This window comes from Onychostruthus taczanowskii, unplaced genomic scaffold (genome assembly GCF_017590055.1).
Source record: "Onychostruthus taczanowskii isolate IOZ18803 unplaced genomic scaffold, ASM1759005v1 scaffold16, whole genome shotgun sequence".
Taxonomy (NCBI): Eukaryota; Metazoa; Chordata; class Aves; order Passeriformes; family Passeridae; genus Onychostruthus; species Onychostruthus taczanowskii.
Window position 1 is genome coordinate 5,578,174 of NW_024498795.1, and position 15,322 is coordinate 5,593,495.

Consider the following 15,322-nt stretch of genomic DNA (forward strand, 5'->3'; position numbering starts at 1 on the left):
TCTGTCTCTCTCCATTTTCGCCTACATACTGAACTTTTTCATTTTAAGATTTTTCAAAGGTACTAACGGCATTTATATATTTATTTAATTGGCTTTGACCTTAACTGGAAGTTAGGTGCTTAATTACTGTCTGTGCCCTTTTGTATGTGTGTTCCTGTCAGTAATAAGAAATACAGCTTTTATTTCGGGTCACTTCTTTTTTTTTCAACATCCAGTTTGAGGTCCACATGAAGATTTGGAGATCTGTGGAAAACACCACATTTGCATTGAACAGCTAGGCCTTTTCATAAAGTTGAACTTCAGAAATGGAAAAATTCCAAATTTGTGGCTACTTTTCATAGTACTGACCCTTGGCTATGCTAGACTTTTGGTGATTTCATCCAGACGTCCATTAGCATTTTTTCATTAATCTGGGACGTCACTTTTTCAGTGTTCAATTCTTATATATTTTCCTGCATAAAACCAATCTGGCCTGGGATCCTCAGCCAGGAGTATAAGAGAGAAATGGTTTTGTAGTACATAGTGTTATATTATGCAATAACAATTATATTCATTCTTTGAAGAAAGCAAGTAATTTAGACCCCATTTTTAGAATGTCAGCTGCACTTCTGTGAACAGGGACTAGCTGCATAACACCACACAGACCACAGGGAATAATACCACAGGGAATAATGCTAGTTACTTAATAGGGAATTATGTTCTAGGTTATGCAAGATTTAAATAGAATTTCAGATATTTTTCATACATTCAATCTGATATGAAGCTACTTCACAGTGTATGGTACAAGTATGTGCCATGAGAATAAACTTCAGTTTTGTGGCATGCTTCCAGTTTCTGTATTTTAAAAATTGCTAATACCAGAACAGATCAAACTTGATAAAATTTCCTAATAAAGATTGGGGGGGTGGGGGGGAATTAAACTTAACATTTAAATGTCTGTTTGTGAAATAACTCTCCCGTTGCTCTTCTTGAATTGCTAAATGTGATGGTAGATTCAAGGGCACTTTTGTAATGGCCTGTAAGCAAACTTCCCTTGCCCATAGTGGACTTTTGTGCAGCAGTAGCTACATGTTAAGGGCTTGGAATTGACCAAGTCCTGAAAACAGAGCCCAGACGTGTCTGAGCTGAAATGGGCATTTGGGGGAATGCTATACAGTTTGCAGAAACTCCGCCAGCTCTCTGGCAGCCCAAAGTTTGCACTTGTGCTGAATAACAAAGGAAGTTTCCACCTCCCTTCTAGTGTGACCCAATAGACACAGAATAAAAAGACCCTGAGGCACTCATAGGATTTTGATGGGTTCACTTTGCCTGTGCAACTGCTACTTGAAAATCTTTCCATTACATGAAAGGTGCAAGAATATTATACAGCTTTCCAAATGGTGGCATGAAGAGGATCACTGTGACTAAAGTCACTTTATTCCCGAAAGATGGAACTGGTGATGAAGACACAAAATGTTTTAATGCATTGCGAACAAACATTTTTGCCAGGAATAAATAGCCTTGAGATATCACACTGACAGTGGACATTCATTGTTGTACCAGGCTTTTTGTTAAAGTCACAGATGAAGGGGATTATGTGATATCATCAGCTTTTTTATCTTGGCATTAGAATGCTATTTTTTTTGAGTCTAAATGTGTACTAGATTGTATTAAACAGTCACATAAGTAGCTAAATATTTTTAATTGTTAAATGTGTCATATGTGCTATGTTTGCCATTTTACAGTATTTTCAAAATCACAAATATCACATATCTCCTTTGTTCCTCCTGAGAAGCTTTAACTATTATGACCAATACCCAAATCAGAACAGTTTTCTTGGTTTGTACTCCTACTAACACTGCCTGTCATATGAAAATCCAGCTCTTTACTTCCCTTGGTGCAATAAATCAGTATTGAGCATCAGCTGACTTTATAGTTCAAAGCTTCACGATAAGAGCACAGCTGACGTCTGTATTGGTGATGCATAAAGCCAGATAAGAACTAACACAACAACCATCTTCAGCTTAACAGTAATGCTGGCAATAGGTTGCAGGGGCAATTAAAACAGATTCAAGATTCATATATATGTGCAGTTTCCCCTCAAAGCTACTAAAAATTAATTTTCCTTTTTTGCTTTGAAGACACTAGCAAAAAACTAAAACTTTACTTAATAAATGCTTTACCTTTTTAAACTGCTTTTATGCTGCACCTTTGGCAACAAAAAATCTTAAAGAAACAGAACCTTCATTTTGAGTAACAAGACAGAACTCAGTCCTTTTAATAGTAAACTTCTTAAAATAATCACAGCAGCTGAGAGCTGGTCATGAAAGCAATAAAGAAAGCACGTCCACTTCCTCCATCTGCCTTTGAACTGCCAGGTGTGATTACAGTACTACAGTTGTGTGTAACTGAAGAGTCCTGTTGAAATTGCTAAGAATGTTCATTTATTAAAATGCAGCTTCTCATGACCAAAATTTGCAGAGTGAGTTGAAGAGTGAGGGTCTGCCAGCTGCAAAGAGAGAGCACAGAAACTGGCACTGGAACTGGCAAAGTGAGGCACTTCTCACTATTTATAAAGGTGTCAGAACTGAGCGTCTCAGTTTTACATCTGCAAGTGAAAGACAAGTTCTCTGATTAGGACTTTCCAAACCCATATCCTTGCTGTACCATGAATTATGAGGTGGCAGAGATAAAGATGGTGAGGTAGATAGTTTCTCTGATATGATGCTCTGCCATAATTACCTTTACATATTTTTTTAAAATACAAAATATTTTAAAAATTGGTGGTATTCTAAGGCTTACTTAAAGCAGTAAAGGCTGTTCTCACATTTTGAGGACTATGAAAATTATCTGTAGTTCTGACTGAAGCTGCATAGGATCTAAATGTCTGAGAGTTGCATTTATAAGCTTCGTAGACTTTTCACTGAATGGTGTATGTTAAAATTTCAAACTGTGTGTTGTTATGACACATTGTCATAACACATTGGTGGACAGGAAAGTGTGTTCATTCCTATTTAACGGCTTTCTTTTCTCTCTCTAATTCATTTCCCATTTTCATCTTGTGCTTTCATCTCCCACCTCATAGCCATGCCAAAGTCAATGGCCGTGTATATCTAATAATTAATAGGTGGGTACTTCAATTCTTCCTTTCCTTTAAAACCTATATACCTTATTTTTTTGGTTACTTATTAAGTTGCCTTAAAGCAAAGTATGTTCTTGCTGCGCAGTACTGTGAAGTAAGCAGGGAGATAACATTGTTCAGGTGTTGCAGTTTCCTAAAGCTGATGAAGCATTTACTACACCTCTCCTGCATATTTATACATTGTGAGTTTCTTCTCCCAGATGAGAATTCTCCTAAACTTTGCCCATGCCTCAATGCAGGAATAATTGGTGCTATTTGTAATTGGCTGCAGACAATAGATTTGGTTGAGGAGGCTCGTTTATCTACCCCTTGTTTGTGCATGGAAAGATGCATGTCTGCATGCGCCTGTGTACACACAGACACACAAACACAGAGACACACATCCCTGTCTTTCTGCAAGCATATAAGAATGGGAATTTGAGGGTCCTGTTCAGTTAAATATGTGGTATGTACACGAGTATCTACAGACTGAAATTTCAGAGTTGGAAAGGGAACACTGAACCCACTGCATGCTAAGGCTGTTAATTCACAGGCTGAGTTGGGGGCTGCAGGATCCAAACTAGAAAAACTGCCATCATGAGCATCCCTTTATAAATGGCATCTTGAAAACTCCATAAATTAGATCCCTTTCAAAATACTTGACTGGAATAAATATGAGCTATTTTTAAGTCATCTCTGAGATAGAAGGACTTCTGAGTTGTTGTCATTACTGAATATAAACAGAAAAACCAAGAAGATGCATTGTTTAGATATTTGTGACTACCTGCTCTAACAAGAAATCAATTTATGAGTCATGTTTCATGCTCCTTCTTCAAATGTCATCACATGGTTTGAGTCATCATTCCTAAAAGTTCACCAGAGCTGTAATTCTGGTCTACGAAAGCCTGTATTTAAGTGAGTGGTGAGGGCAGGAACCTTGGCTAAGGCAGGCAAGCTGGTTGCCAAGGGGCACGGCCAGGAGGCAAGGCAGGACTTTGACCCATGGGCTGTCAGGAACATGAACCAACAACTGAGGGTGAGGATCAGATCTGGAATCAGATAAGAGGGTCAGCCACAGCCTGGTGAGGCCCCAGCGAGTCCGTGGAGATAAGCCAGGTGTGCAGTGAAGACAGGGTGTCAGTCTGCATGTCAGGGTCAGGGAGGCGTGGGAGCAGGCACAGACACTGCTGCAATGCAGCCAGCACAACACGGTGGAGGACTCAGCATGGACACAGCACCCAATGAAAGGAGAGGGACCCTCTGCACCAAGGCTTCCTGGCCTGTCCAAATCCCCTAACAGGGCTTGGGTTCAAGCAGCATATCCCCTTAAAGCCCTGTAAAGGCACTCAAGGTCCTGCCAGTGGAAGTATGGCACTGCGTGCTCAGTTTGAGTCTTGGAGACCAAATATTTGGAAGATGGGTCGCTAGCATTCTGCACAGCAGAAAGATTTCTGTTCTTAAGGCTTTGCATGAAAGATTCTTGAGAAATTATTTTAGCCAGGAAGTTTCAAGCAATTCATAAATGGCAAAAAATTATCAAAGACAAAAAATGCTTAATAATGCATTCAATTAATTAATCTTCTGCTCTAGTAAATTGCAGATAGGTGAAAGTACTAGGAATCCAGCAAGGACCTGTGGTACATGCCTGATTTTAGTACCACTGAAATTGCTTTGTTGCCAAAAACTAGATCTATTGGTATACTTCTCATTATTGATACCGTATTTAATGAACCTGAGAGTAAGAAATGCTCTCAGCTAAAAGACAGTACAGTAGTGGCTGTACCTTCAAGGCTTGTTGCCTGCATTATTATTTAGTTATTTCTCTCCCTTAGTATCAGACACATTGCCTTTATATGGGGTTATATGGGGTAATTTCCCACTAGTATGTGGCTTCCATCAATGAAGTCATCTCACTAGCTGTGAAGATGTATGGGGTAGCTGGTCTTAAAAGTTCTAAACTAGTGAAGTTTTTATACGTAATGCCTCAGTGTTGTCGGTCACAATATAATGTTATCTCATTGTGGGAAAAAAAGGAAATTGGAAAAGCAACACTGGCAATACATGAGGAAGTTTTGGAAGAAAGATTCCAAATAGAATAACTTTCCAAACAGTGGCCAGGGCATTTTTTCTATCCTTGGATCTCCTAAGTACATGATCCAATGCTCAAGCCAACTGATGCAAATAAAACTAAGCCTACTGAAAACTAAACTTATGCTGAGGCTTTATCAGGTATGTAAAGTACATGTACCAATCTTTATAACCCCATTTGGCTCCTGGATCTCCAAAATACAAATGGGAGTTATATGAATAAGAGAAAGATGAGTCCACTCATACCAAATCCTATAGAGTTACTGTGTTTCTGTCCAATTTACACTGAGGTTAGTCATTAAGTCATTGATTTACATCAGTGTGAATAGATTTTTTTCATTATAAAAGTCACTTGGGAAGATACCTCATAAAAATCAATGCAATTGCATATATACAAAACCTGTCTGATTATATGGTTACTTTCATTTCATGGTGCATTGCCTTTTAAATGAGTGCTGATGGTTTATAACTACCAAGGATCTCTGTAATGTGAACTGAACTGAAAATTCATTCTCTCTTCTTTATACATGACGCTCCTATTGGTACTTCATTAGAGTTAGTTATGTCATTTTAGGAAACACTGGTGTTTAGTAAATTTATAGAGATTTGAATATCCTTTTAGTGTATATGCTAGCTGATATGTGATTTAGATATGAAAATAATTGAAGAGTCTCAAAAAAGATGATTGGTAAGAGTCAACATTGCTTTACTAAGGGCAAATCATGCCTGACCTATTTGCTGACCTTCTATGATCAGGGTGCAGCATTGATAAATAGGGGCAGAGCAACTGACGTTGTCTGCCTGGACTTATGCAAAGTATTTGACACTATCCCATATGATATCCTTGTCTCCAAATTGGAGACACATGGATGGACCACTTGGTGGATAAAGAACTGGCTGGATGGCCACACACAGAGTTGGTCAATGGCTCATTGTTCATAAGACCAGTGATGAGTAGTGTCTCTCAACACCAGTACTGGGGCTGAGACAGTTCGACATTTCTGTTGGTGACATGGACACAGGCTGTGTGGTGCTGTCAGCACACTGGAGGGAAGGGATGGCATCCAGAGGGACCTTGACACAGTCAGGAGGTGGACCCATGCAAACCTGATGAAGTTCAGCAAAGCAAAGTGCAGGGTCCTGCACCTGGGTCACGGCAATCCCAGACACACCTGTGGGTTGGGCAGAGAAGGACAGACGGTAGCCCTGAGGAGAACGGCTGGGGTGTGATGGTTGATGAACAACTCACCATGAGTCAGCAGCATGCACTCACAGCCCAAAGCCAGTGGTTTCCTGGGCTGCATCCAAAGGAGCATTGTGAACAGGTCAAAGGAGGTGATTCTGCCCCTCTGCTCTGGTGAGACCTCGCCTAGAGTGCTGCATCCATCTCTGGGGTCTCCAACACAAGAAGGCCTAGAACTGTTGGAGCAAGTCCAGAGCAGAGACACAAAGTTGATAAGAGGACTGGAACACCTCCCTTACAAAGATGGGCTGAGAAAGTTTGGGGCTGTTCACCCCAGTGAAGAAGAAATTGCTTGGAGACTTCACAGCAGCTTTCCAGTATGTGAAGGGGGCCTACAGGAATCTGGAGAGAGACTTTTCATCAGGAATTGTAGTGACAGGAGAAGCAGTAATGGGTACAAATTGAAAGAGGAGAAATCTAAGTTAGATATTAGGAAGAAATTCTTTATTGTTGAGTGGGGAGACATTGGAACAGGTTGTCCAGGGAGGTTGTGGGTCTTGGCAGTGTTCAAGGCCAGGTTGGATGGGACTCTGGGCAACCTGGTCTGCTGGGAGGTATCCCTGCCCATGGTAGTGGATACTTTAAGGTCCCTTCCCACCTAAACTATTTTGTGATTCAGTTTTCAGTAGCCAAAGCTACTGAATAAATTCTTGAGTATAAGATTTTTTTCAGGTTATTAGACACTCAGGTTCATTGCCCAACCCATGATGAGGAATTTTAGACATGAATGTGGCTAAAATGTGATTAAACTTTATTACTTGATATTTTTTGGTGTTTGAATGTCTTGTTAAACTTCTAATTTTAAACCACCTTTTCTGCTGTTTGACAATTGGCATGGTATTTCTACTTCAGGATTGTTTAGTCAGAGTTCTGTAGTTTTTCCTGCATTTGAGACTCCAAAGCTTCCATCTTGAAGAAACTGAAGCTCCCAAATTATTGAAAAATAATTCTGCTTGTTTGAATTTCTCATTAACTGCCTAGCCTATTCTCTTAATTTTTAATCGTCAGGGGAAAAATATATATATATATATACATTTTTAGTTTTATGAACTGTAAAAATCCTAAAATTGGCAGAATTTCCTGTCTAAATAGTTATAGGCCAGAATTTCACATCAAGAAAAATAAATTCCTGAGATGGTACTATGGCGTTTTAGAACAGCCTTACAGGTGCTTGAAAGTATGCTGAGTGTAGTAATTTCAATAGCATAACCAAACATTTAATGACCTAATCATACACTTGCCAAAGGGAGACTTCAGTGCAAGGAGTCATATTCAAAGGGAAACTGGATTTTCTGTAGCTATGGGAGGTGAGTCCCAACAGCACAGCTTTGGGAGAAAAAAGAAAACCATAAGAAAATATTTATCTTCTCTAGTAAAGAAAATATATATATACTGAATAATCTCAGGGGAAAAGGCATCATGGCACGAGAGAAATATTGTTTCTGTGTTAAATCGGTCGTATCCCAGTTTTGGTAGTGTGAAGCTTACTGATAGATTTAAATGGAGACCGTTATAAATTAAAGAAAAATTCTCTGTGAGATATGGCAAAGAGAGAGAGAATGAATGGCACTATCAAAGACAGATATTATAAAAATCTTCTGAAGGTGCAGCAGGGGAATTCTTGCTTTTGTTTGTTCCCAAACCAATAGCTGGAAGAAAAATTGCAAATTCCAGGTGCATGTTTTAATTGGAGAAAGGTGGAAATGTATTTACAGTGATAGGTCAGATACTTGTGATGGTTCAGCTGCATTACTCAGAGCATGGTACAGTGCTGACCACATTTAGCACTGGTGTAAATAGGTTGCCCCTTTCCATGTGTGCTGCAAATCCATGTTTCTTTATAGAAGCACCCCGTGAATGTCATGATGGCATGCTCTTGGCATCAGAAGGCTTCTGCAAGTGGAGTAGGAGAATGCTTTATGACTTGTGATGTAGCATGACGTATTTGTCAATGACCTTCTTCTGTAACCCCTCTGTTCTCATCTCCCTTTTTCTTTCTGTTCCAATTACTTTGAGCAGCCTCAAGAAAAAAATACCAAACCACCAAAATGAGTAAGTCCCCTGTGAAGTCATGAAATGTTTCCTCTTAATGTCATTTCATGCTTCTACATCTTAAACTCTGACCATTTTCTCCAGTGGGGAAAATGTCAAGTTTAAGTGTCAATACCACTCATTACTAACTAACCATTAGTATCTGAGTGAGAAGTAGTTTACTAATACATTCCAACGACTCAATTTTCAGTGTGTGTTTGGAGAGAGTAGCAGAATCATTAACTTTTCTACTTCTAAGGCATTTTCCATGAACAGTTAATTTTTTTCTAATTAAACAGTTTGAAAAAGAAAAAGACTGCAATGTCATTACTCCTCAGTTTGCTGACATGCTACTCTTTACCTACAGACTGGTGCACCAAGATGGAAGCCTGCCTGACATAACTATGATGAATCTAACAGCCAGCAGAGAAAAGGAAGAGGGTAAAATGCTGGAAGAGGCTGGTGAGACAAGAATGGAAGAGCCAGAGGGGGAGGGAGGGAAAGGGAGGGTCAAAAAAGGAAAAGAAGAGAAGGAGGATGAGGATAAAGAAGATGATGATGATGATGACAATGAAGACAATGAATCAGAGGACGAAGAAACTACAGGTAAGCTCTACAGAATGTAAATTTTTCTTTCCTCAGTCTTAATTAATAGTGTCAATAGGGGGTTTGTTATTGGTCATCCCTGTTAACTTCAATCACCAGGTTTTCCTTCTAGTTTCATATACAGGCTGTGTCAAAGAGCCTGAACTGAGCAGATGGCTATTTGTCAATTATTCAACAGGCTACAGGCTCTTCTTGGGAAAAAATTGTACTGTAGGATGCTGAGAGGAAGAAACCAACAGAAACCCAGTGCCCATTTCTTCTAGGTGGTCTGGGTTAGATTATTTGAAGGCTACCCCAAATCCTAAGTACTTCTTTAGAGTGAAATCTCCTTACAACAAAGAAAATAATACACATGCATATTTAATATCTGATACTTCATGCTTTCAAGGCACCTCTCCCTAGAAGTCCCAATGGCTTTGCTTCATTATTTATGTGCACATTAGTGTCATATTTTTCACTTCTGAATATGGAATAGTAATTGATGCCAGATGAACATAAAAAAACTCAAGGGCAGACATCCCTTATACTATCATCCTTGATATTGTTAATATGACCTTCTAAAATGAATTATTACCATAACCCGGTTTGTAATATGAGCCAAAAGTGAGACTAGGAAAGAGCACTTAGCTCTCAAGGAAGATGTATTCTTTGGAAAGAGCCTTACTAGAAATTTAGTTACTCATGACAATAATCACAGGACTGTGACACCTAAATAGGGAGAGGATCTTTGTCAAGGCAAAATGGCAGCACGTCAGGCTTAGCAGCCCTAGGGAATCAGGGAATCATTCTTAAGATCATTGAGTCCAATCATTAACCCAGCACTGCCATATCCACCACCAAACCATGTCCCTAAATTCCACACCTATACATCTTTTAAATACCTCCAGGGATGGTGACTCTACCACTTCCCTGGACAGGCTGTTCCAGTGCTTGAACCTCAGCTGAAACAACTTACCTTTCCTGGCTGGAACAGCTGTCATCACAGAGGTGGTCATGGACCATGGAAACTTTACTGGCCAGCCTTCATTCTGTCTGTGAGGGGTGAGGGGTCTGGTGCACTCCAGCCATTCCAGCTTGTTGGAAGGGCCTTGGGAAAGAGACTAGCTGGTGGACATTACTCTGTGCAGTGACTCATGCAAGCAGGGAACTGGGGAGCTGCAGCTGGTGTTGCTTGGAATAGCACAAGGGAATCCATCTTCAAGCTGCACGTGGCATTTATTTCTGCTGGAGTTATACCATTTTTACAGAGCCATGTGGCTGGAGCTTTGACATTAAACACGTTCATGTGTGCAGACTTCACTACAGAGTGTTGTACAATATTTCAGTGGATTCAGTCAGGCCTGTATTTTATTCCCTGTGCATGAATTGCCTGACAAGAGCACCTTTATAAGAGCACCTTATCTGCCTCCTCCTCTTAGCTCACTGTCTGGATACATCTTGCATGATGCAACACTGCAAATGAAAACAAACGCAATAAAAGAATGAGTGAGAGCATCTAATTCTGTCAAGACTTCTCTTAAATACTCTCATTGTGCTTATAAAAACACATGTAGGATTAGAGTTCTGTAGCTTAATTAATTTCTCAAGTTTAATTATGCCCTTACAGAATTCACATCTCTCAACATTTTTATTAGAATTTTCTAAGTTGTGTTTGGAGAAAAAATGTAAAGGAAAAAAATGGAATTTAGTTGTGAGGTGTTCCAAAAGTCTCATTTTTCACACAAATGTGCATGTGTTCTTCACACAATTATGCATGGAATAACCATTTTGGTGTGCTTTACACATATAAAATAAAGTGATAATTTGAAATAATTTCATAAAGAAGGTGGTAACTCCTTTGCATTTTTACCAGCTTACACAGTGATGTGCTTTGGTATCACTTGCAAATGTTTCCATCTCTGATATAAAGAATGTTCTCACAGCATGAAAAATCCCTCCTAATCTCCAAAATGCTTCTGAAACCCTGAATACAGTGTGAAGACTTTATACTAATATGTACCAGCCAGATGAAACAGTTTTACAGCCAGCACACAAGCAAAGCGGTCGCTTAGAGAGCACTGTTCAGCAAATGTATTGTCATGTACACTCACATGTAACAGGTGATAATGCCACAAGCTTGCTCACTGGAGTACTATTTGGGAGGATGGCTTTTTCAGCCAAACACCCCTGCGAAGGGATGCTTTCACCCAACTTCATGATCTCTGCTTGATAAGGCTTTTTCAACTGCAGGAAATATTTGACTGCGCTGGATTTTGCCTTTCTTGATTTAGATGTCCTTTGAAGGCACAGGTCACAGTCTTAAGAGGCTGTGCTGTTTTCAAGGCAGTTTAGATGATTCTGACATCTGAAGATGTCTATAGAAAAATTGTCTCAACCCTTGTGACAGGAATCCAAGTCCTAGTGTGCATGGATTTCTTCCAATCTGGCTGAAAAGCTTTCTCAATAGTAGTAGTAGTAGTAGTAGTAGTAGTAGTAGTAGTAGTAGTCTGTGCTTTCTGAAAATAGGCTGGGTCCATAGCTTCCAAGCATTAAAAAAAAAAATATTTTTCTGAGCTGGAAGAGGACCAGGGCTAGAATTAGTTCCTGAGTGAGATCTCTAAGCTTAGGTCCAAAAATATTGGAGGACAGGAGTCCAAAAAGAGCTCTGATGAGAGGAATAAAAGCAAAATTGGCAAGGGAGGCCACCACTGTCGCTTTTGAAGTGTGGAATCCTTCCAGGGAATGTGGGTCAGAAGGGAAAGCACCCCAGCTAAGTGGGCTCCAACCCCACTTTTATTTAGTTAACCACTGAGCTGTGCCTTTATCTTCCATCTTATCTTACTCTAAGGCTTAGAAGAGAAGCAGAAAAATCATTGTTGTCTAGTGGAGTATTCCATTTCACAGAGACCTTCTGTTTTTGTCCTTACAATGGTTCTGCTTGAACATCCCTGCAGACTTGAGGAACAAGTGGCATCTGGTGATCGACCGCCTTACAGTGCTGTTTTTGAAATTCCTGGAGTATTTTCACAAGATGCAAGTCTTTGTGTGGTGGTTGTTGGAGCTGCACATTATCAAAATTGTTTCCTCTTACATCATCTGGGTCACAGTGAAAGAGGCAAGTAAACATCCACTGTCAAACTCTTACACATCTTGTCAGCATCTGCCATGGGGTTATACACCCAGGTGTAGGAAGAGAGCTTTCTCCTGTCAGACCTCACTGAAATTATGGGATCCAGCTGGGTTTGTTCACCTGCTGGGAAGCTGCCTTGACATCTTCCACATTCTCTCTGTTTCAAGAGTCTCAGCCTGCACCTTTTCTCCAGGTATTAAAATTTTATTAGTCCCATTCTTTGGATTTAAGAGACATACCATCTCTCCTGCTCAAACTGTCTTTGGGCACCATCCAAGGATGGAAGACATAGAAAAGGACTGGGAATGTAAAGGTAGGAAAATTGCTTAAACTTGGTCTGGTGCTTAAGAAACAAGAATGTGGAGCTATGCCTGAAGAAAAAGGGAGCAACAGTTTCAGCTGTGCTTTTGGTGTGGTCAGTGTGAGTTCTCTGTGTGACATAGCCATTTCTTGAACAGGGTAGTAAGATGAGATTCACTAAAAACAAAATTATATCCCTTTTCTCTTTTCTATTTTTTTTTTTTTTTGGTGGGGGAAGAGTCAAGAGAATGAAGGTCAGCTGCACAGACACATGGATCTGTGCCATCTCTTCTTTGTTTCATGACTACTAAAGCAGCAGAAGCTGCATGTGGTTCTTTGTATTTCACATCTGTTCATAAGAAAGATATGGGTTTTGTGGATCTAATAGTATTAATATTATGTAAATAGTAAATGTCTTCCTAAACCAACTGTAAAGTTCTTCCTTCTTCACTTACTACTTTGTGTCTGTGTTACTGTGGGTATTGTTGTAATTTATTTTTTCAGTATTTTCCTCAAAGTTTCTGCATGTCACTTTATAAACAATTATTCTTTTTTTTTTAATTTATCTGCTGTGGAAAAGGTCAAATTTTCTCAGTTCTTTTGTTGCTCCATGTAATTTCTGCACTGTTTTTGTGTTTTCAGGTGTCTCTACTTAACTTTGTGTTTTTAATTGCATGGGCTCTTGCTTTGCCATATGCTCAGTTTCGCCCACTGGCATCAAGTATCTGCACTGTTTGGACATGTGTGATTATTGTCTGCAAAATGTTGTATCAGCTCACATCTATTGATCCCAAGGATTTTTCCAGAAACTGTACATTGGTGAGTACAAATGTGGATTAAAAAGGTTTGACTTCTGTCTTCTTCAGTGAAGAGAGCAAAAGGAAGCATATCAAGAACAAAAATAACAGTTCACCTGATGTATTATTGTTGATTATCATACCCTTGCCAAGCACTCTTAAATTAATGTTTTATAACTGTTGCATTTTCTTTTTAGCCAGGAGAGAATGAAACTAAGGTCAATTTAGAAGAACTGAAAACCTCAGTGCTCTACAGTGGGCCAGTTGATCCTTCGGAGTGGGTTGGATTGAGAAAGTCTAGTCCCCTTCTTGTGTACTTAAGGGTAACTTCTTTGTTATCTGTATACAGATATTTTCTTATTTGTGATGAAAGTAGTATTATCTTTGAAATAAATAAGCTGTCACACACACAAAAAAATGTAACGCAAACCATTGATAATAGGGAAATACACAGGGAAAGAGGCAACAGAAAGCCACATCTGTCGCACAGAATATTTCCAGAAGGGGTTTAGCACCAATTAAGTTATTCTTTCATGTAGAATTATCACTTTTGGACTCTACCATCTGTTAAAAGCCCTTTAAGAAATGTGATATTTAAGAACTCTAAGTAATTAAGAGATACATGGCTTTCAGGTGACAAGGGACTGATGGATCTAATCAGAGTAATTGCCCTGAAAGGCAGTGTGTGCTAGAAGTTAATTTTTCTAAGTGCTTATTCCTTATCCACAAATTAGAAAATATAATGAGTTAAGAGAATCATTCATTCAAACACTAGTAAATGGATGTTTCTTGTTTTTCTTCTTGTTTTTGGTTGATGCCTTTGAGCAATGTTTTATTATTCCTATCTTGATTAAAAAACTTTACTTACAGTGAAAATTTGCAAAGTCCTCAGGAAACCATACCTGTTATTAATTTAAAGTATCTCTGACATTCTATATATACAGTTTAAGGTTGACAGAAAATACAAAAATCCCAGTGGCACCTGTTTCAGGAGATTCTTATCCCAAATATTTTTCAAAGAACAGAGGTCTAGACTTTGCCACTTCTGCTTCAGTTTGACTTTCTTGAGGGACTTTCCCTGAGCTGGTCCTTTTAACCAGCTTTTGGAGTTAGTTAGTACCTCTCTTCTATTGACAGATCTCCCTCCTGAGATAAATAAAAAATCAATTCATAGCCACCCTTGACTGTGTCCTAGTCAATCTGGCTTTGGGACAGAAGGAGCTGTGCCTGAGAGAAGACTGACAGACATTTTCATGTGAAAGAGTGCCTAGGTTAAATTTGCTCTACCCAGCATTCTTGTTTTGGAAAGTTAGTGCTTGACAACTAAACCTTTGCAGATGATTTTTGTGTATGTTTGTGTCTTCTATCTCCTGCAAAACAAAACATAATACCTTAAGAGAATCTATGAAATATGAGAGGGCACATTGATGATATTTTCCTTCCCTTCATTTCCGCAACTGGTTTTTACTATAGTATTTTTTAATTAATGTCTTTTTATGTGTCTTCTGGAGGTTTGTATGATTCATCGAAATCCAAGAATTGGTGTGAACTTTAATTTGTTCCAATCATAGTAGCTGGTAATAGGTGCCAGTACATTTTGGAGTGCAGAAGTCCTCAGTGATAACATCAATTTGGGTATTAATAGGTTTATGCTTATTAGAAAAATTTATAGCTTCTTGTAATTGTGCCTTCTATTTATTATTCTTCTGATTGTGTCTCCCACAGAATAACTTACTGATGCTGGCTATTCTGGCCTTTGAAGTTACAATCTACCGTCACCAAGAATACTACAGATGTCGAAATAACCTCACTGCACCTGTGACCAAAACTATTTTCCATGATATTACAAGAGCTCATCTGGATGATGGACTTGTAAACTGTGTCAAGTATTTCATAAACTACTTCTTCTACAAGTTTGGTTTGGAGGTAAATATGTGTTACTTTTCTTTAGATTAACATTCCAAACCTTTTGAATGTGTTATTTTTGAATAGTAGCTTGGGTTGTGTTTGACGTCTAGAGGCTTATTAGTCATCATTCATGTTAGTCA

At 39.0% G+C, this 15,322-nt stretch overlaps 1 protein-coding gene across 1 annotated transcript in view; it reads left to right on the forward strand.

Annotated features, from left to right (window-relative positions):
- Nucleotides 1-15,322, forward strand: part of PIEZO2 (piezo type mechanosensitive ion channel component 2) — a 288,279-nt gene that overhangs the window by 208,293 nt on the left and 64,664 nt on the right. The window contains exons 17-23 of the mRNA XM_041399290.1: nt 3,065-3,106; nt 8,451-8,483; nt 8,830-9,068; nt 12,002-12,162; nt 13,120-13,296; nt 13,472-13,597; nt 15,000-15,200. Of these exons, the coding sequence (XP_041255224.1) occupies nt 3,065-3,106; nt 8,451-8,483; nt 8,830-9,068; nt 12,002-12,162; nt 13,120-13,296; nt 13,472-13,597; nt 15,000-15,200 (979 nt within the window). The remainder of the gene's footprint in view (nt 1-3,064; nt 3,107-8,450; nt 8,484-8,829; nt 9,069-12,001; nt 12,163-13,119; nt 13,297-13,471; nt 13,598-14,999; nt 15,201-15,322) is intronic.